Source organism: Fundulus heteroclitus, chromosome 23, assembly GCF_011125445.2.
Source record: "Fundulus heteroclitus isolate FHET01 chromosome 23, MU-UCD_Fhet_4.1, whole genome shotgun sequence".
Classification (NCBI taxonomy): domain Eukaryota; kingdom Metazoa; phylum Chordata; class Actinopteri; order Cyprinodontiformes; family Fundulidae; genus Fundulus; species Fundulus heteroclitus.
In genome coordinates, this window is record NC_046383.1 from 20,808,326 (window position 1) to 20,828,747 (window position 20,422).

The window sequence follows — 20,422 nt, forward strand, 5'->3', positions numbered from 1 at the left end:
TTTGCGTCAGGCTCCTCCTCCCCATATGTAGCCATGGTAGAGCGCTGCTTTATGAGAAAACATATTCGCTCACGCTAGAGAGGGAGCCTCTGCTATTTGCCACAAAGCGGAGATGTTCCGAAATTAGATTGTATTTTATTTATTTATTCCTGGCCTGGCAGCAATGGGACGTGAATGGCACGGAGACGCAGTCTGGATACGCATCTGGGCTCTGCTTTATTTCTGTGGCACGGCCACGGCGCAGCTCTCGTTCTCCGTTTCCGAGGAGGTTGACAAAGGAACAATAGTGGGAAATCTCGCCAAGGATTTACAAATCAGCGTGAAAGAGTTGGAAAGACGGGATTTACGAATAGTCTCTGGGAATTCTCAGAAGTATTTTGACGTGGATTTGAAAGCAGGGACCCTGTATGTTTGTAACAGGATCGATCGCGAAGAGCTTTGTCCAAACACGGAAAAATGTGCGCTGAATATAGAAGCCATGTTAAGCAACCCGATGCATCTACATCGTATAGAAATTCAAATTATTGACATCAATGATAATGCACCATCGTTTCGTGAAAAGGGAATGACTTTGAATATTTCAGAATCTTCTTTTTCCGGGGAAAAATATTTACTACCTATGGCAAACGACGCAGACACGGGGAGTAACGCGGTAAAAGGCTACAAGCTGAGTCCCAATGAATATTTTTCGCTTGACGTGCAAAGCGGAGGACAGCACAGTGAGTCTGCCGAGTTAGTGCTGCAAAAATCCTTAGACAGAGAAAAGAAAGCAGCTATTCACCTTATTCTAACAGCTTTTGATGGAGGTAAACCTTCCAGGTCAGGGACATTAACACTCACTGTACATGTAATGGATATTAATGACAATAGTCCAGTATTTACTCAATCTTTGTATAAGGCCCAGGTCCATGAAAACACTCCTTTGCAATCTTCCGTTCTCACTGTTAGTGCTGTAGATTCAGATGAAGGAATAAACAGTGAAATATTATACTCATTTATTCCAAGAGGAAATTTCAATCCGGGTGCTTTATTCTCAATAAACCCCGACACAGGGGTAATAACTGTCATAGGAAAGATAGACTATGAAGAAAGTGCTGCGTATGATATCCGCATACAAGCGAGGGATAAAGGTACACCTTCACGGAGTGTGCATGGTAAAATTTTGGTGGAAGTGATTGATGTTAATGACAACATCCCGGAGATTGTGGTCACATCCTTGATGAGTCCAATTAAAGAAGATGCTGAAACAGGAACTGTTGTTGCTCTGGTGACTGTGACTGACAAAGATGGAGGTAAAAATGGTCTCACCAGTGCTAAGATCATTGGGTCTGTTCCTTTCAAGCTTAAGCTAAACTATAAAAATTATTATTCGTTGACAGTTGATGGAGAACTTGACAGAGAGCGCGTGTCATACTATAATGTAACCATTTTGGCTACGGATGAGGGAAATCCACCTCTCTCTAGTACTAATGTTATCCCTGTTCACATTTCTGATGTTAATGACAATGCCCCTCATTTCTCAAAGCCTGTAATAAATGTTTATGTAAAAGAGAATAGTGCAGTTGGATCTACTGTTGCTATTATAATGGCACAAGACCCAGATGAAGCAGAAAATGCTAAAGTGATATATTCATTATTAGGTAACTTTTCAAAAAATATTCCAATAACTTCAGTTTTAAACATAAACTCACAAACAGGAGATGTAATCAGTCTGCAGGCATTTAACCACGAAGAGTTAAAAACATTTCAGTTTAAAGTTCAGGCCACAGACTCTGGTGTTCCTCTGCTCAGCAGCAACGTGACTGTTAATGTTTTAATCCTGGATGAAAATGATAATAATCCAACCATTTTAGCTCCTTATTCTGAACACGGTTCTGTTAACAGTGAGACCATCCCTTATTCTGCTGAAGCAGGATACTTTGTAGCAAAGATCAGGGCTGTGGACGCAGACTCTGGATACAATGCGCTGCTTTCTTATCACCTGTCTGAGCCCAAAGGAAACAACTTGTTCAAGATTGGAACCAGCACCGGGGAAATCAGGACTAAGAGGAGAATGAGTGACAATGATCTGAAAACCCACCCCTTGGTGGTGCTGGTTTCTGATAACGGAGAACCTTCCCTGTCAGCTACGGTGTCTATTGAGGTGATGGTGGTTGAAAGCACAGCTGACGTCCAGACTCAGTTCAGACATGTTCCTATAAAGGAGGACAGCTTCTCTGACTTGAACTTGTATCTGCTGATCGCCATCGCGTCGGTGTCTGTGATCTTCCTGCTGAGTCTCATCAGTCTAATAGCTGTCAGATGCCACAGGACAGACGGCACTTTCAGCAGGTACAGCGCCCCCATGATCACCACCCACCCTGACGGGAGCTGGTCTTACTCTAAAGCTACCCAGCAGTATGACGTGTGTTTCAGCTCAGACACACTGAAGAGTGATGTAGTGGTTTTCCCCGCACCGTTTCCACCTGCAGATGCTGAACTGATCAGTATTAATGGAGGAGACACTTTTACCAGAACTCAAACTTTACCAAACAAAGAGAAGGTAAGAACTAACCTGTGTTTTGATCACCCTCTCCTGTTTGGAGAATAATCCCATCTTCTATTATCACTAGCCAGTTCACTGCCTAGGTTGGAGCGCTGTCCTTGGTGCTGGATGGATCGTTTCACCCTTCACAGTACTAATAGTATCACGGATAGCTTCAACGAATTAAAGCACCAAACCTTAACTGATCCACCTACTCATGTAATTTTTTTCAACTTCGTGACCCCAAAAAAATAAGCAAGTAAAAACGCTAATATAATGTATTTAAAGAGCACTTTTCACACAGCGAAGTGTAACACAAGCGTCTCAAAACAGTAACTATTGTTTAGTTCAATTCAATTTTATTTATATGGCGCCAATTCACAACACGTCATCTCAAGGCACTTTACAAAGTCAAATTCAATCAAATTATACAGATTGGTCAAAAAGTTTCCCATGTAAGGAAACCCTGTAGATTGCATCAAATCTTGACAAGCAGCATTCACTCCTCCTGAAAGAGCGTAGAGCCACAGTAGACGGCCGTCTGCATTGTCGATGGCTCTGCATAAATCCCTCATACTCTGCATGCATGAAGCCACTCAAACTACATGCTTTGTGAAAAATTAAAAGTTTTAAGATTAGTCTTAAATGTAGACAGGGTTTCTGCCTCACTGGCCAAAACTGGGAGTTGGTTCCACAGGAGAGTAGCCTGAAAACTAAAGGACCTGCCTCCAATTCTACTTTTAGAGACTCTCGGATATATGATGGAGCTTGATTATTAAGGGCTTTATATGTGAGAAGGAGAATTTTAAATTATATTCTTGATTTAACAGGAAGCCAGTGAAGGGAAGATAAAATTGGAGAAATATGATCATATTCATCAGAACTCTCATTGTGGATCAACTCAAGACTTTGAACAGCATTTTGTGGACTGCTTGATAGTAAAGAATTACAAAAGTCCAGCCTTGAAGTAACAAATGCATGGACTAAGTTGGTTTTTCAGCGTCACCCCTGGACAGAATTTTACTAATTTTGGCAATATTCCTGAGGTGAAAAAAGCAAACCCTGGAAATATGTTTAAAACGGGATTTAAATGACATGTCTTAGCCAAAAATAACACCAAGTTTTTTTTATTTTTACTTTATTACCAGAATCCCATTTAATGCCATCCAGATTAAGTGATTGATTAAAAAGTTTATTTTTTTAGGACTTAGAATCTTTAGGTCCAAAGATTACAACTTCTGTCTTGTCATAATTTAAAAGCAGGACATTTGTTAATGACAGACTGAATTATATAGCTGTAAAAAGGTTTTATTAATCTTTTAAATACCCAAATAGTGTAGGAATGTGTTCTGTATTATAAATTAGGATATTAAATATACTTTTGTTCTGTTTATAGATGAAAAAACTAACAATATAAGATACAAATTGCAATTTTAAGATATAAAGACAAAAAACCTAAGGAAAGAACTCTTCTCTGGATTTAAAGATTCATGTTGGTGTTATCTAGTTTTGTAACTTTCTTCGGCATGTTTGCTGTGTCCCTTACATGGCTTGTGGCATTCTATTTGGTTTCTTTCTGAAATGGCTTTCTCGTTGTCGCGCTTTGATAAAGGTCACGTTTTTGTAGTGTCCTTTGTTGTGTATTAATGCTCGACTTCCCCGGCATGTCAAGTTATGTTGAAAGCCATGTCTTGGTCGGTTTGCAGTGACGCCATTTTCTTTCTTTCTTTCTCAAAGGGATGTTCAAAGCTTTAAAACTCTCAAAGATCACGCTCAATGTTGTGATGTGTTCCTTTTCTGATGTAGTTTGCCTATTAAAGGGCTTGACACATGGAGCTACGCCTCTCCCTCTCCATTCATTTTTCAAGGAATTTATGTGATGAGGCGACAATCACTTGCCTTTCTCCAGCCAAGCAACCAGCGAAATTCGTGCTTGTGAAATGTTGAGCTCATACACATAGCATGCACACCAGAGTTTGCAACGCGACACAAGAAAGTTGAACAATGTTCAACTTTTTTTCACTGTCGCATCACACTTCAGCCATGCAATTGTGTCGATCACCCATGTGGTCTGCCCTTAAAATGATGATATTCTCCAGACTGTTTCCTTATCTGTAGTATAAGATGAACCCAGTTGTATTTTTCTTTTGTAGAGTAGACATGCGTACAAGATTTCAGACAATTCCAGTAAAATCTTCTGACTCCTTATCTTTGTCTGTCACGGACTGCTTTGAAAATATCAAAAGCCCTCCAATTTCATAGCAAATAAAATTTATGGGAAACAAGCGATACAACAGCATGATTGGAAACGCTGCTGTCTCTGTTGCATCCCGTGTGTTGGGTTTTCACTATGGTAGTGAAAAAAGCCGTTTGTCGAGCCCATAATGTTGTCCAGCAAACTACTGAGGCCTTCCCAAAGTAGTTGAATTCATTATGACTTTAGATTAGACATAGGTAAACTGTATTCATTTAATTATCGACTTCTAAAAGGCAGTTAATTGCACTGGGTTTTATTTAAGGGTATCAGATTAAAAGGGACTGAATATACAGTATATGCACACCACACTTTTCAGATTTAGGAAAAAACATTTTTGTAAAATATGTTATTTTCCTTCCACTAGTTGTACACTACTTCTGCATGAGGTGTGACAGTGGCACAAGAGCTAGGAGTTCACCCTGTAACCGGTGGGTTGCCAGTACGAACGCCTGACTGGACCCCAGGTGGTCAGGGGTCTGGTGGTGCCAATTGTCTGACAGCCTTGTTTCTGTCAGTCTGTCCCAGGGCAGGTGTGGCTACAGTTTAGCTTACTACTGTCAGCATGTGAATGGGTGAATGACTGAATGTAGTGTAAAGCTCTTTGGGTTGCCAGACTTCATAAAGTACCATAGACGTACAGGTTATTTACCATTTACTTTGTATTAGTTTACCACTAACTCAAACTTGTAGTTGTGACATGACAGAAGGGCTTCTGTGGGTGAATGTGGCTCAGCTGGTTGTGTTATTTTCTTGCAGTTGGAAGGTTGTGGGCTTGATTCCAGCTTCCTCCTTCATATGCCTGTGTCCCTGGGCAAGGCTCTTAACTTAAAGTTTCCTACCTATCTATGTGTTGGTGTATGAAGTACAGTGGAAAGTAGAAAATTGCTATATAAGTTAATTTGTGCAGAGCAGAAAGAAACATAATGTAACCTGCTTTGCCTCACATGTTTTTTTTTTTCTTAGGCAAGTTAAAACATCTCTTTTGAAAAAGATCCATACATGAAAGCAGGCATACGTAATATTTCAAAAATTATTTGTTTTACACTTTTACTTTTCAGTTACAAAGAAACCCACTTTTATTTAGTACATTTGATTTCTGTGTGAGATATAAACCTATCTAGCAAAATTTGACGGTGCAAAGCTTTCATACAAAGTTTATATTCCATAAACTATATGAGAAATCTTATGTTCTTCTCAATTTCAAAAATTACCAGGGTAATATGTGCTGTCATTTAGCTGGGTGTTTCTTTTTATTTAGTTTTACATCTTTTTTATTATTATTATTATTTCTGTTATTATTATCTTAATTCTCCCTGATAGTTTTATTTCTGTGTGGATAGTCTAAACCATAATGTTTCCTACTCTCTGGCTGCTACGTGCCATAACACTATAAATATATTCCTATTTTCTTCCTGGGGTTATGTTATGCCTTTTATGTCCCAATACGTTTTGTATATTTTAGACACTGGAGTTTCTCAGGTTTTAGGTGTAATGTTCCTGGTCTACTAATGTACAATAATGTATTTTTTTTCATATTATTATTTACATTTCTTTAACATTCTTTCTCTCAAAATATTTATTCATAGGAAAGCCTGATTCATGACATCCATTTCACAGGCGCTCCTTTTCTCTTCTCTATCCTCCATGCTACTGACTTCCTCCCCTCCCCCACTTCCACACTCCCTCCTGGAGAAGGGGAGCAGCTGAAGGAGCTAACAGGAAATTAACTCCATTTCTGCATACATGCATCTTATCAGGTGTGGAGCCCTGTAAATCTGATTTAATATATTTTCATTACAATCCTTAATGTGTTTACAAAACCCAGTTCCATGTCAAGTCAAGTGGGCTTTGGTGCAGAAGCTTGTTCCGTATTCATCGTCGTATTATAAATATTTATATGCGTCACTGGTGGTTTGGGTTCAGAAATCACCGGTGAGGCTCGGTGGCACACTTTTGTTTCGGTGGATTCATGATGTTGTGGCTTACTCAGACGCTATGACCTCATTTCAGGGAGTGGTTCAGGATGCACACGCGTGCTATGATCTGTCAAAGCTCCAGTCATTTGGTTTGTTAGCTGGCAAGAAGAGTGAAACACAGCTCCGTGCTCTCACACACAAGCTCTCAATATTGCGACTGAGGCCATGAGCATCATTTAAGTGGGTCAGCGAGTGATTTAAGCACGACAGCACGCTACAGGCACCGTCTGACTGGACTTGCGTTTGCTGTGCGCAGCTCCATGTCCGATAATGTTGATGCACCATGTAGGTTATGCGCAAGCTGCGAATCCTCCGATTCCCGAAACAATGTCCGGAGCTGCCTCTCTGCGTAAGTGGTTCAGCTTGTGCACAGTACGCTGCGGCTCTCTGTGTTTGAGGTAGAAAGCGGGGGAGGGGCAGGTAATTTTCCGCTACCCTTTGCAGTAGTGGCAGTGGGGAGCTTCTGTTCCGATCGAGGTATCAGCACACTTCGGCACAGCTCTCCCTCCTGCTCTGCGGCTGGGCGGGGCCGGACATGTCCCCCAATGTCAATCACAGCTAAACCGGTGTTTTAAAGGGCAGGAGGAGGGAAGGCTTTTTCACCAGGCACCATTCTATATGCTACTGAACAGTCCGTATTTACATAAGATGCAATTTAGTGTCTCATCGAAGTAGCAGTGGTTTAATATGCATGCGTCATTTCAATGCCAGCTGTCAGCATAAAATGAGGATTTTAGGCTCCAGAGTTTCCATATGATAACAGCTTCTAACTTTGCCTTCCTCGGTGCTGCAAAAGGCAATAAATTATTGATTCTACAGTACATTATAGTTGCTGGAGCTCTCAGCTAAGAGCTTCACAGTGTATGGATCGGTGTCCTGCAGCAGAGGCTTTAACTGCAAGTCATTTACCCAGATGGGCTCAACAGCTGGCCTAGATGCATAACATAAATGTGTCCTCACCCCATGCCTAAACGGGGAGGGGGGTCACAGCAAATCAACAAACTGGCTTTGAGATTAAGCTGCTGTTCTGACGCACACATCTCATGTGCCACTTCCTGTTTTTTTTTTCCCTCTCATTGCCAAGGGTGTGTCCTTTGTGTGAGAGTGAAGTTAGGTTGCCATGGAGACTGTTTCTGGGCTATAATGAAACGATGAGCCAGTCTGTTTCCAGGGAGCTGTCGGTACACCCGCCCCCACTCTCACTTCCATCCCAGCATGTGTCATATGGATGCAAGCTGGAAGGAAACCGCATGGATATAAAGAGATGCACAAAGAATAAATTAGGAGAGGGGAGAGAGACAAAGAGAGAGAGAGAGAGAGAGAGAGAGAGAGATGCATACTAAACATTTGCAACATCCTTGGTAGAACTGTTGTTTTTTTCTTTAGCTGAATTGAAGAAGAGAGAAAATCAGACTAGGGCAAAAGAGAGGGATTAGCACAGTTCCGAAATGGGAAAAAGGTTTAACAGGAAGACACACAAATGCAGCAGCACAGACTTGAGCCTTGCATATGAGATAGTGAGAAAACCAGGGTTTGTAAGGATGAGAGGATAAAAAAAAACACATTAAATGCATGACCTGAAGCTGAGTGAAAACATCACAGGCTTACAATTGGTCACACATAAAAAGAGGCTCTCATCATCCTTCCCCTGCTTTCACAAATTCTCCCTCCATGCTCCCTCTCACTGGTGCTGGAATATTTTTTCATTAAATTAGCTTTGTCATGCTCAGCACCACGGGATCTTTCCTCACCAATCCGGCGGAAATACAAAGCTAGGGCATCCTGGGAGGAAAGTATCCAAAGCCTGCCTGCATTTCCAGATAGCTTTCTTTGGTACCGCAGTGAGGATTTGTTTGATTCATGCCGGAATCAGGACAAGCAAGAAGTTGTTTAGCCAGTGCGTGTTCCCACAGGGGGGATTTGTGCAGCTTTTTGTTCTCTCATGACCTTTATATTTGAAAGAAAGGTACACGTGGGATCAGAACAAACATGCCTATTGAACATCTTCACTACAAGCTTGCTTTATTAACCAGAGTCAAAAAGGGTTGTGGTTATCACTGAACTTTAACAAGGAGAAATCTTCTGAAGGTATGAGAGCACAACTCTGTCCTGGTATGATAAACCAGGCATTTCTTTTCTTTCATTTATTTTTATTGTTTTGTTTTCATTTTCATAATACTTAAATTGATTTTCTTATTATTTATTGCAAGCAGGTATGTTGAATAACATTTTGCGCAAAATAAATCCTCTTAGTTGTGCAACATGTATTTGATGAATGAAGAATCTAATACAGTTATTTTCCTGGTTTGGATTGGAGGAAGGCATCCTGTATGTTTAACCATCCCCTTGATTTCACCTTCACATAATGTCATACCTTTTTAACCAGTTCTGTCACTGTGGTCCCTGCCCTAGAATAGATAAAGAATTTGACCGCCAGTGTGGAATGACGACTTTGCCTCCCTCCCGCCTCCTCTCTTTCTCTCTCTCAAACACACTCTGTCATAGATGAGATTACACTTTAGTACTTTGGCTTAATGAAAAAAGCTTGGCTGGATAACAGTGGGAGAGAGAGTGCGTGTGTGTGTGTGTGTGTGTGTGTGTGGGGGGGGGGTCACGTGTCCAATCCTTGCACTGCCATTTTCTTCCAAGAGAGGGACCAATTTCACCATCTCTGCCACTTCTAGTTCAGTCTGCCTCCCCCGCTGACATAGGGATTAACTTTTCAGAGCAGTTCTGATTGACCTTTTCTTTTTCATGACTCATACCTCCTGATACACAGCTGGATACAGGCTTCCTGTAATGATCAGCTTTTGTTGTTGTTGTGGTTTTAGAGACCCAATAAACCTTAGGGTAAATTATCAATTTGGCTTATTTATATATACAGTGTATGTGTGTGTGTGTGTGTGTGTGTGTATATATATCTATATCTATCTATATCTATCTATATATATATATATATATATATATATATATATATATATATATATAAATAAATTGGCACGATCAAATTTTATCATAACTAATCAAATTCCAATTCATTTGCTGAACGTTTTGGGGAGTATGCTTTCTACTGTGTCATTTAGATAACACTGCAATCTCTTAATTTTATCCCTGCTACAGTAGCCTGGAAAAATATTCACCCCTTTGGTATTTTTTATTTTTTTAATACCCAGATCCTACAATTAAAATCGATTGTTAGAGAGTCTGTAACATTTTATTTACAAAAAACAGCTACAAACTTCAAGAAGTATTTTATTTATCATGAAGGGAACAACAAATAGGACAAAACAACAGAAAACAGCTGCGTTCATCCCCCGAAAGGCAGTACATTGTACAGCCACCTTTTTTGGTAATTCTAGTTGCGAGTGGCTTTGGAATAATCTTTATGACCTCACCACATACATCTTGCCACTGGGATTATTGCCCATTCCTGTTTGAAAAACCGCTCAAGCTCTTTCATAGTGGATGCCTTTTGCTTGTGAACAGCAATCTTCAAATCTAACCACAGATTCTCAATTGGATTTAGGGCTAGATTTTGACTAGGCTATCCCAACACATTTAAATATTCCCCCTGCAACCACCTGAGTGTTGCTTTACCAGTATGCTTTGGCTCATTGTCCTGCTGAAAGGTGAACATCCGTCCCACTGTCAAATCACATGCAGACTGATAGGTTTTGCTTAAGAAATATGTGTCTACTTAGCACCATCCATCTTTCTTTCAACTCAGACCAGTTTCCCAGTCCCTGCTGCTGAAAAACATTCCGACAGCATGAAGCTGCCACTACCATGTTTCACAGTGGGGATGCCGTTTTGGTAGTGATGGGATGTGTTGGGTTTGCGGCAAACGCAGCGTTTTCTCATTTGAACACCGAAGAGTTTAATTTTAGTCTGATCAGATCACCTTCCTCCGTACATTTTTGGAGTCACCCACATGACTTTTGGCAAAGTCAAAACATGCCTTCTTATTTTAACACTAATTGCCTTTTTTGGCCACTCTTGCATAAAGCCCAGCTCTGTGTGCTTACTTTTTTAAAATGCTGGATTTGATTCTGTCAGGGGGGACGTTTAAAGGTTTGCAAATCTTTTTATAACCCCACCCTGACATTTAGTTCTCAATAACTTTGTCTCTGGCCTGTTTGGAGATCTCCTCAGTCTTCATGGTGCGATGTCTCTTGCTCAGTGTAGTTACAGTCTCTTGGACCTTTCAGAAAAGGTGTGTTGATACTGACAGATCATTTGAAAATTAAATTGCACACAGGTGGACTTATTTTAACTAATTACATGACTTTTGAATATAATTGGTGGTGTGGGAGAGGATTGAACCTTAAAAAAGAGACATAGACGAGACCAGACACCACAACTTCTCTCAGTGACCAGCAGGGGGATTATTTTATTCCAGATTTACAATCATCTACATTTCACAGCAACCCCAACAATATGGGGTAACTTTCAGCCTTTATAGGGATGCAGTATGATGTAAATGGGAACATGAAATCTTACTGTGCACATGGACTGCTCCGGACCTAGAGTCCTTCCTCCTTAGTTCGAAGGGTGTGTGTGTGAAATGTGTGTGTGTGGTGTTGTTCAATTTCTGGGAAGTCTTATAAACAGGCACCTCGATTACTCAATGCAACATAAACAGAGAAGGAGCCAAGAGTAGTTCAACTAAAGTTCCTTTGGCCTTACTCTCTGTTGTGATTCAGTGAAACATTCCAGAACTAATCATTCTTTGGACAGTGTTTTCAGTTGTTAATACAAACAGGATTCAACCTTGGCAATAGTAAAAGATCCGGCCGTTCTCTTCAGTACCATACTGATAAATCCCTCCATAGTGGCACCAGAATTATTCAGCCACTTCAAAGCAACAGGGGTAGGCGCATGTCAATTTTCTGTTTTCTTTTTTGTTCTTTTTTTAAATACATATTTTTCTCATTTTACTTCACTCACTTAGACAATTTTTTTGCCGATCCATTACATAAAAGAAGATTAAAAAACGTTTAAAGAAACAAAATAGGCTTTTTACCTATTTTGTTTCTTTAAACGTTTTTTAATGCCATTTTTGTTTTGCCATTACTATTCAAAACCTGGGTTTTATAATACATCTGCCCTGTAGATTAGATTTTGACTGTAACAGGGTGAGATTTAAGGCTTGGATGCAGCAGTCGGTGATGAGGAGAAAACGAAATAAGAAATCCAAATCTCTGTCTCCGAACAGTTTACCAAAAGGCAATGCACGCTTCGTTTCCCTGTTCCCATCTGCTCATCAAAGCTCTTGGCTGAAGAAGGCGGTTCCCTGGCATTTAAAAATCACAGAGGACTACTGCAAACTAGCTTCCCACATTTATTCAGACAAAATAATCTTGTCCTCAGATAACATTCTATGCTGCCTGTGTTAGGAGTCCCTAGACCGACAGGCACAAATGCCCTTTATGTTTGCATGGCTGCTTCTGTTTGTATGTGGTGACTGAGCAAATGACGTAAGGAGTCAAGCTTCATGATAGCCCACTCATTACCTGTTTCTTTGTAGATCTCTTGTACTCTGACTCACTAAAATGGGAGATTCCACAGAAAAGTCTCCTAGGACAACTAATATAAATGGGTTTTAGAGTGGCCGCTTGCAGTATTAATGGGGTTGGAGAGAACGTTATTAATCTAGTGGGCATGCTGCATAATTGATGAAATTAGGTGCTTTTTTCATACTGGTGCAGATACAACGAACATGGAGAAAGCTTCATTTTTTTTTTATCTGAAATATCTGTTATGCATATCCATCACATGCATTTAATTTTAAAGCTGGCTCCAGCTTACTTACTTTTTCTGTCTGCAAATATTCACATAGCATTAAAGACATTGCCCCCTCAGCTATCCCTCAGCTGGAACAGCAGCTGGCTCACAGTGGCGCAGCTTGTGAAGCTCTAGAGCAGAATGGACTGAATTTATAAACTGTAGCGCTTTTCTAGTCATGCTGACCACCATTACACTACACCCACATTCACTCAGTCCTACTCAGAGACATCTACACAATAGTACACCATACCAGTAATCTACCTGCCTGTGCAGGTTTGAGAAGGGATACATAAATAAAATAGACAGAAATTAGCCAATTATCTTTTTTAAGAGCATCTGTTGAAGCAAGACAGGCATCTGTCTGCACATGGAATATTTTTGATGACATTATCTGTAGCACCCTTGAGTGAAAAAAAAAATTAAATAGTCCACAGCTGAGAGGCATGCAATTAATGCTGGAACAGATGGATGCTTCTGACGCAGGCACAGACATTGGGGAGCCATTCAAAAGTCTGTGTTATACATAAATTAGAAAAGAGTTGGAAGTGGTGAACAGTGAGACACGTGGAAAGGTCAGGTGTAACAGAACTCTGTATTTTTTTGTTTGCCAGACAGAAGTTTCACCATCTCACTGGAAAAATATGTTGAAGGTCACAGCTAGACATTTTGATTCACATGTGAACCTTTCTGAGATGGCCTTCTGTGATTAAAAGAAAGGATAAAAATCCCTTACTATTTAATTTAATGATAATGAAATCATAAATACAGAAACCCATTATTGAGGCTATTATTTTAAATATTTAGCAGAAGTTAACAAAGTTGTTATAATGTAAACTATAATAATGCAGACATAAATGTAACTGCATGCACTCTTTAGTTTTAAGATGCAACTAAAGTATATGAAATGAGATTTCTGTAAAAAAAGTCTTCCATTGAAATGACCAATTTTGCCACCCAGTCTTTAATACATTTGTGTTTAAGAAGTTATCAGTCCATCCTTTTAGCTCCATCCAAGTGAGTCACTGTCTTCTCCCCGTCTCTCTGGATGCCAAGTGCTATCATCGCTGTGGGCAAATTTAGCGTGGGTTAGAGTGGCAAAACACCATGGAAAAAGAATAACGTGGGTGGTTAGACGCTCATCTAGGCCCAGTGGCTGCAGTAAACCAAAAAGATTCAGGGTTTCATAAGGACACTTCTTTACAACCCCTTCAATGAGAGTGGTGGCATTAATGAAATTGTACAATCGAGAGTTGCATTGTTTTTACTTTACTTGGTGCACAACCGTTTAATATGAAAATAATTATAGCTCATCTTAATTCCAGATGTAGGGAATTTAAACCTTCTGTGCAGTTCTGTGCAGCAAAAGGTGTTGTAAATTGGTAATGTTTATGTAAACCTTTATTTATCTTGCACGCATGGAAAATAAATTACTGTGTCTTTACTGAAAATCTAAACTTTGATGCCACCAACACACTTAAAGCAAATTAGTCTATAATGTTGCATCATACTTTCATGTTTTTTGGTTATACTAAACACTATATTGGATGGATACAAACTGCATTTTGTTGCTTGTACTAAAGACGTGCAATGACAATGTTCAATCCTATTCTATTCTAGTTGTGGCAAATGTTGTCAGGGAGCAGTGGTTCTCAACTTTACAATTTTTTACACAAGCAGTGGCTAATAAATACCAGGTTTTCTAAAATAGCACTTCCTTGACAGACGTTTTGGAGCAGGACTACAACAGCATTCGGACCATTTCAATTTATTGTGTTACACAATGAAGAAGAAAACAATTCCCATTGGGACTACATGAACACTTCATGGATACTGTAAATATGTGGCACATGCTTACTTTGAAGTTAAAAATTCCAAGGCAGAAATTAGACATCCATCCATCCATTTTCTGACCCGCTTAATCGCTCATGGGGTCGCGGGGGTTGCTGGTGCCTATCTCCAGTGTTCACTGGGCGAGAGGCGGGGTACACCCTGTACAGGTCGCCCGTCTGTCGAAGAGAAATTAAAGAAGTTTAAAAATAAAAAATTCAAGAAGTGTTGTTCCCGCTGGGAGCTCTTGAAGTTTTCCACGATATTTTCTAAAGTTCCTGATGATGAAGATCAGTGTGATAATAATAATTCTAAAATTATGAATAATAATAATAATAATAATAATAATAATAATAATAATAATAATAATAATAATAATAATAATAATAATAATAATGATTAAACAACTCATCTCTTCCACCGTTGCTGCTTATTAGCCCTGCATCACAATTAATTAAGTCTTGTTTACCCCACTATTAGCTAATTGTAACAAAAACCTACTAAAAAAGTCCCTCTATTGCTGCCAGTGGCACTTCCACAACAGCCAGGCCTGATATCAAGTCACACGTTCCTGTCTTTCAGTTTGACCTAATACTGAATGAGGAAACCATAGTGTTTGCAAATCTTTTGTGCAATACAGTAGTCTTTGTTTGCATACTTTAACATGTCAGCATGTGGAATGTGTGTCTATTGTCTGTCAGGACAGCTGTGGCGTTGTGCCAGATGTGTAATGGGTCACATCTGGAGCATGTTGTCTGTGACTTGGTTATAGCTCCAAACATTTTTTGTTTACAGTAGTTGTTGAGCAGATAATCTTCTGCTTTTAGTGGTGATTACATAAGAGTAGAGCATACAGATCGCATGTTATAGAAAAAGTTATTTGTCCCAACTTGGTGAATATGCTTTCTAATAGAAAAAAAATAGGAGGAGGATACACGTTTTACGGGTTTTTTGGGAAAATGTCACCTCCTCGTGACTGTTGTTAGCAGAAATTTAGAGCTGGGAAGCAATTACATCATGGAGAGACTCGGACGCACGCCAGTCATTAAGGTGCGATTTCACGCTTATAGGCTCGTATATTTTTTTTCTTGTATTTAGAAGGACGTTTGGATTTGTTGCTCTGCTTGCCTTGTTGTTGATTAGCCTCAGCAAGGGAGTCTGGTGATGGTGGCTCATAAATCAGTTTTCCTCAGCACAAAAAAGGGCGGTGGCGCTGACAAGAAAAGACAGAAAACTGTTTTTTTTTCTCCTTTAAAGATATGACATTGTGCGCTCGCAAATCGCGGCTTTATGTTGCATTTGGATTCTTAATTACATGGAATGAGATGAAGAAATCGATCAATGTAAGCATTTAGGGTTTTTTTATATGCTGTTTGATCGGAGGTGCTGAGATGCAGCCAGCACCGTGAGAGCGAGTGGCTCTCCCTCCCTCTTTGCCCACCGACAGCATCACCACATACAGGCAGAGAGAAATAGAGAGCGAGAGAGAGAGAGACCAATAGCGGTATCTGAGGAAAGGAGGCAACCTCGCAGGAGAGATAGAGCAATTCAAAACACCAGCCAGCATTACAGGGAAACATGGACGCAGTGGAAAACCTTTGCCTCATGCAAGCATCAGCGAGGATGCGGCGTTCACGGCGCACCATCGGAGTTATGCACGGACTCTGTTTTTAATGCGGCGGGTGGGGACCCGCAGCAAGCTGAAAAGGCGGAAAGATTTCTCCGAACCGTATGTAAATTCTGCCCGCCTGCGATGGCTGGGTCGGCACGATGCTGTTACAGAGCAATGGAGAATATATTTTGTGATTTTTGTGTGTTGGTGTTCTTGTTCAGTGGCCTTATAAATGCAAAAATCCGATACTCCATTCCGGAGGAGCTGGAGAACGGGGCACCGGTCGGTGACATTGTCAAGGATTTGGGTCTGGATCTGAGTAAACTTTCCACTCGACGCATCAAAATCACATCGGACAGTGCACGGAGATACTTCACTATAAACCACAAAACCGGAAAGCTGGTGGTGAGTGACCGCATTGACCGGGAAACAGTTTGCGAATCCCGCGTCACCTGTTCACATAACCTGGAGGTGGTGCTGGAGAACCCGCCGGACGCGCACAACGTGGAGGTGGAGATTTTGGACGTGAATGACAACGAACCCCAGTTCCCTAGAGATGAATACCAGCTTGAGGTGTCGGAGTCTGCCCTCACTGGGTCACGGTTTAACATTGAGGGAGCACAAGATGCAGATGAGGGGTCCAACTCTGTGAAACAGTACCGACTGACTCCAAACGACCACCTGACTTTGGACTCCATTAAACCCTCCTCCAATAATAAGGAAATTGAGTTAATTCTCAAAAAGCCCTTTGACCGGGAGCAGATGCCCTCTCATCAACTTATTCTGACAGCAATAGATGGAGGCACTCCACAGCGAACTGGCACGGCCAAAATCAATGTCCGAATCCTTGATGCCAATGACAATGGGCCTAAGTTTAATAGTTCAATGTATAAAGTTAAAGTGCCTGAAAACTCTCCAAATGGGGCACTTGTGATTAGGTTAAACGCAACAGACCCGGATGAGGGCTCAAACGGAGAAGTTTTTTACTCCTTTAGTAGTTACACACCTGAAAGAGTTCGACAGGTGTTTTCTATGGACACAAACACAGGGGAGATTAGGGTAAAGAATAACATAGACTATGAGGAGACTAACTCCTATGAAATGTATATACAAGCAATGGACAAAGGTCCAGCCCCTGTGGCAGGACACTGTAAAGTAGTTGTAGAAGTGTTGGACGTCAACGATAACATTCCTGAGATTATATTGTCTTCACTTTCCAGCCCTGTGCGTGAGGATGCACGGGCAGACACAGTGGTGGCATTGATTAGTCTGAACGATCGGGATTCTGGACAAAACAAACAGGTGTCCCTGGAGATCATGCCCCACTTGCCTTTTAAGATCAAGTCCTTCAGAAACCACTATACAATTGTCACATCTGCTTTTCTGGACCGGGAAACCATCTCATCATACAATGTTACAGTCAGTGCTGTGGATGAGGGCACACCACCTCTATCATCTCAAATGAGCTTCAGGGTAGATGTTGCAGATGTTAATGATAACCCACCTCGTTTTGAGCAGACTTCATACACTGTCTATATTACAGAGAACAACGCTCCAGGTGCATCTCTCTGCGTTGTTAAGGCCACGGACGCTGACGATTCAGAAAATGCACGCATCACCTACACTGTCCTCAATGACAACAATCATGGGATACCTGTAGCCAGCTACGTTAGCATCAAACCTGACACGGGTGAGGCCTATGCCCTACGGGCCTTTGACTTTGAAAAGCTTCGAGAGTTTCACTTTCAGATTAAAGCCCAGGATAACGGCGTGCCTCCCCTCAGCCGTGTGGCAACGGTATATGTTTACATTATGGATCAGAATGATCATGTTCCCAGGATTGCTTATCCACCCGCCAATGGGACACTAATGAAAAATGCTGAAGCCGGCCTTTTGGTTAGCAAGGTGACAGCATGGGATGGTGATGCAGGACAGAATGCCTGGCTGTTTTATGCCCTGGAACAGACCAACAAAGACCTTGACCTTTTTAAGGTACATGAGTACACAGGTGAGATCCGCACCACCAGGCGAGTCATTGAAGACAACTCCACCGCCTTTGTTCTGAATGTCCTGGTTCGAGACCACGGCATACCGCCGCTCTCCTCAACCACCACTATCCATGTGCATGTGATGGACCTTCCTCCGAAGTTTACCCCTGACCCGAAACAGATTGTCAGGCCTGACAGCCCACTAATGTTTTCCCCCGTCACGCTCTACCTCATCATAGCCCTGTGTGCCACAACCTTTGTATTTCTAGTCACTGTCTTTGTACTTGCCATTGTGAGATGCCATGCCTACTGTAGCCAGACTGGTTCCTGCTCCCCATGTTGCGTATCCCAGAAGAACATGCCGGAGGGTGGCACCTCGGCAGCTGGTGGTGGAGCAAGGGCTGCAGGTGGGGCTGGAGGAGGTGGAGGTGGAGGTGGAGGAGCACAGCAAAACATCAATGTGGCCCTGCGCCGTGACCTCAAAGTAGAGCCGCATTATATTGAAGTGAGAGGGAATGGGTCCTTGACCAAAACATACTGCTATAAGACGTGCTTGACTGCCACGTCAGGAAGTGACACTTTCATGTTCTACAACACGGGAAGGCCTCACAGTGGCACCTGGGGCTCGGGCTATGTCACCAGCCACAGCGGACAGAGCCAGATATTTGTGCGGCGACTCAGTATGCCAGATGCAACTTCCATGCAGGTGTGTTTTCTGGTGTGGTCTTAGTGTTATTTTAGATGTGCTTAACTAGGACATGTCAATGTGCATTTATTCTGGAGTCTTTGAAGCCACTGATGACTTCTTTGTGAGTTTTTGGATTTAGTTGTATTTGAGCAATTTAATTGTTTTATCCTTTGTGTTTTCTAAAAATAACTCATATTTGACAATAAGGCTGAAAGCACATTACTTTATTCTATTTATGGGATATTTTAGCTTAGCTGTTATGTTGGTTATATCTAATGTCAGGTATGTCAGACAGCTTCTCAGGATTGTTTGGTTATTTTAGTTGAAAGGTAGACATCGATATGCTAGATCTGATAAAACATACTATGTGTTTTTCCACACAGTTCCTAGCAGTTGTATTGTCTCCCGTGGCAATATGTTTTATGTGTGCATTTTAAGCACAGCCAATAGAATGTAACAGAAAAAACTAACTCTGTGCTGCACAATTTGACTTATTTTACACATTTTAGTCAGATAGAGGCTGATTGACCTTTGAGCCTATGTCACACCAAAGTGAGATGGATGCCACAATATGAAAGTGGACATTGGATGTTATCTCTCTGTAAGGTCTGGGAAATCGAGCAGCTTTGGCGGCTACCAGTGCCACCACTAGCCTCGTGAGACCATCCTGATCTCGCGAGCTTTCAAGGTTTCACTCGCAGATCAGTCTGGATACTCTCCGTTGAAGAAAATTTGGAGCCGTTCACCAAACGAACGTCCAATCAGCGTTGGCTTTGAGGCGGGTTGAGGTGTGACGCAACGGGAAGCGCGTCAGTTCAGTCTAAACAACATGGCGGCTTCAGCCGATGAAACTAGCGTTAGCGTGGCTATCGAGCAAGTTTTATCGGAATTACAGAGTATTTCTCTGCTGAGCTAACGAGCCTTTACCTGCAGCAGCAAGAGTAGCTTGGCTTGTGGTTGTGTTTTCGTCGTCGCTCTGTTACGAGCGACGACGAATCTGATTGGTTCATTTGGCCCGTCTATCACCAACATAGGCCAATCAGCTAACCAGTATTTTCGCCCCTTCCCAAAATTACTTCAACGGAAGGTTTCCAGATGGATATGCGGAGCAAATCTATCTGGCGGAGTCAGGTAATGCCACCACTCCCACAGCACCAAATATTCTCTTCTTGTCAAACAACTCTTTTACTGAAAAGCAAAAATACTTCAGGTATTGAGGAAGAAGGTAAAAATATACTGTCAGGTTTTGTTTGTTATAGGTTGCACTGCATTTTTTAGCATAAAATTCCATGGTTGAATCAAGAGTATGGATAGTTTGTATCATTTATGGTAAATGTAAACCATATAATATTGATTGCATACATATACCACTTGCCTGCCTAAATGTGGGGCTGTCTCTGCAGGTGGGAGATAGATGAAAAGAAAGAATCACTGTAAAAGCAATAAGGAAAGCCTTAGGGCTATTGTGTCGCTATCACTTGACCTGTTCCTCATTAAATGCCAGTCATGTCTGTGGCTTGCTGTGTAATTAAATAGCAGCAATGTTTTTTCTTGGCTCTGTGTGAGGATTGGCTGCTTAGAAGCAGATGAGGCGGGGGATAAAAGGTGATTGGACACTGTGTTGATGGCGGAGGTGTGAGCTCTGTATCCATGGAAGAAACTTTCACTCAGGAAGAGGCGATAACAGAAGAAATGGCAAGAAAAAGGCAGCCAAATCCCAGAGTGTTTTCATTACACAATTTATAGAACACAGTCCAAGGAAA

General features: G+C 41.3%; 1 protein-coding gene across 15 annotated transcripts in view; it reads left to right on the forward strand.

Moving 5' to 3' along the window:
* The window catches only part of LOC105920159 (protocadherin alpha-C2), a 164,343-nt gene that overhangs the window by 126,993 nt on the left and 16,928 nt on the right, over positions 1 to 20,422 (forward strand). Inside the window, exon 2 of one of the 15 annotated variants that reach the window (XM_021312378.2) lies at positions 6,477 to 6,529. The exons of 12 other annotated variants lie outside the window; for them this stretch is intronic. In XM_021312378.2, coding sequence (XP_021168053.2) covers positions 6,477 to 6,488 — 12 coding nt within the window. In that variant the 3' untranslated portion in view covers positions 6,489 to 6,529. Of the gene's footprint in view, positions 1 to 47; positions 2,543 to 6,476; positions 6,530 to 15,815; positions 18,678 to 20,422 lie in introns of those variants that run through there. 2 more of the 15 variants (XM_036127259.1, XM_036127270.1) reach the window with 2 other exon arrangements.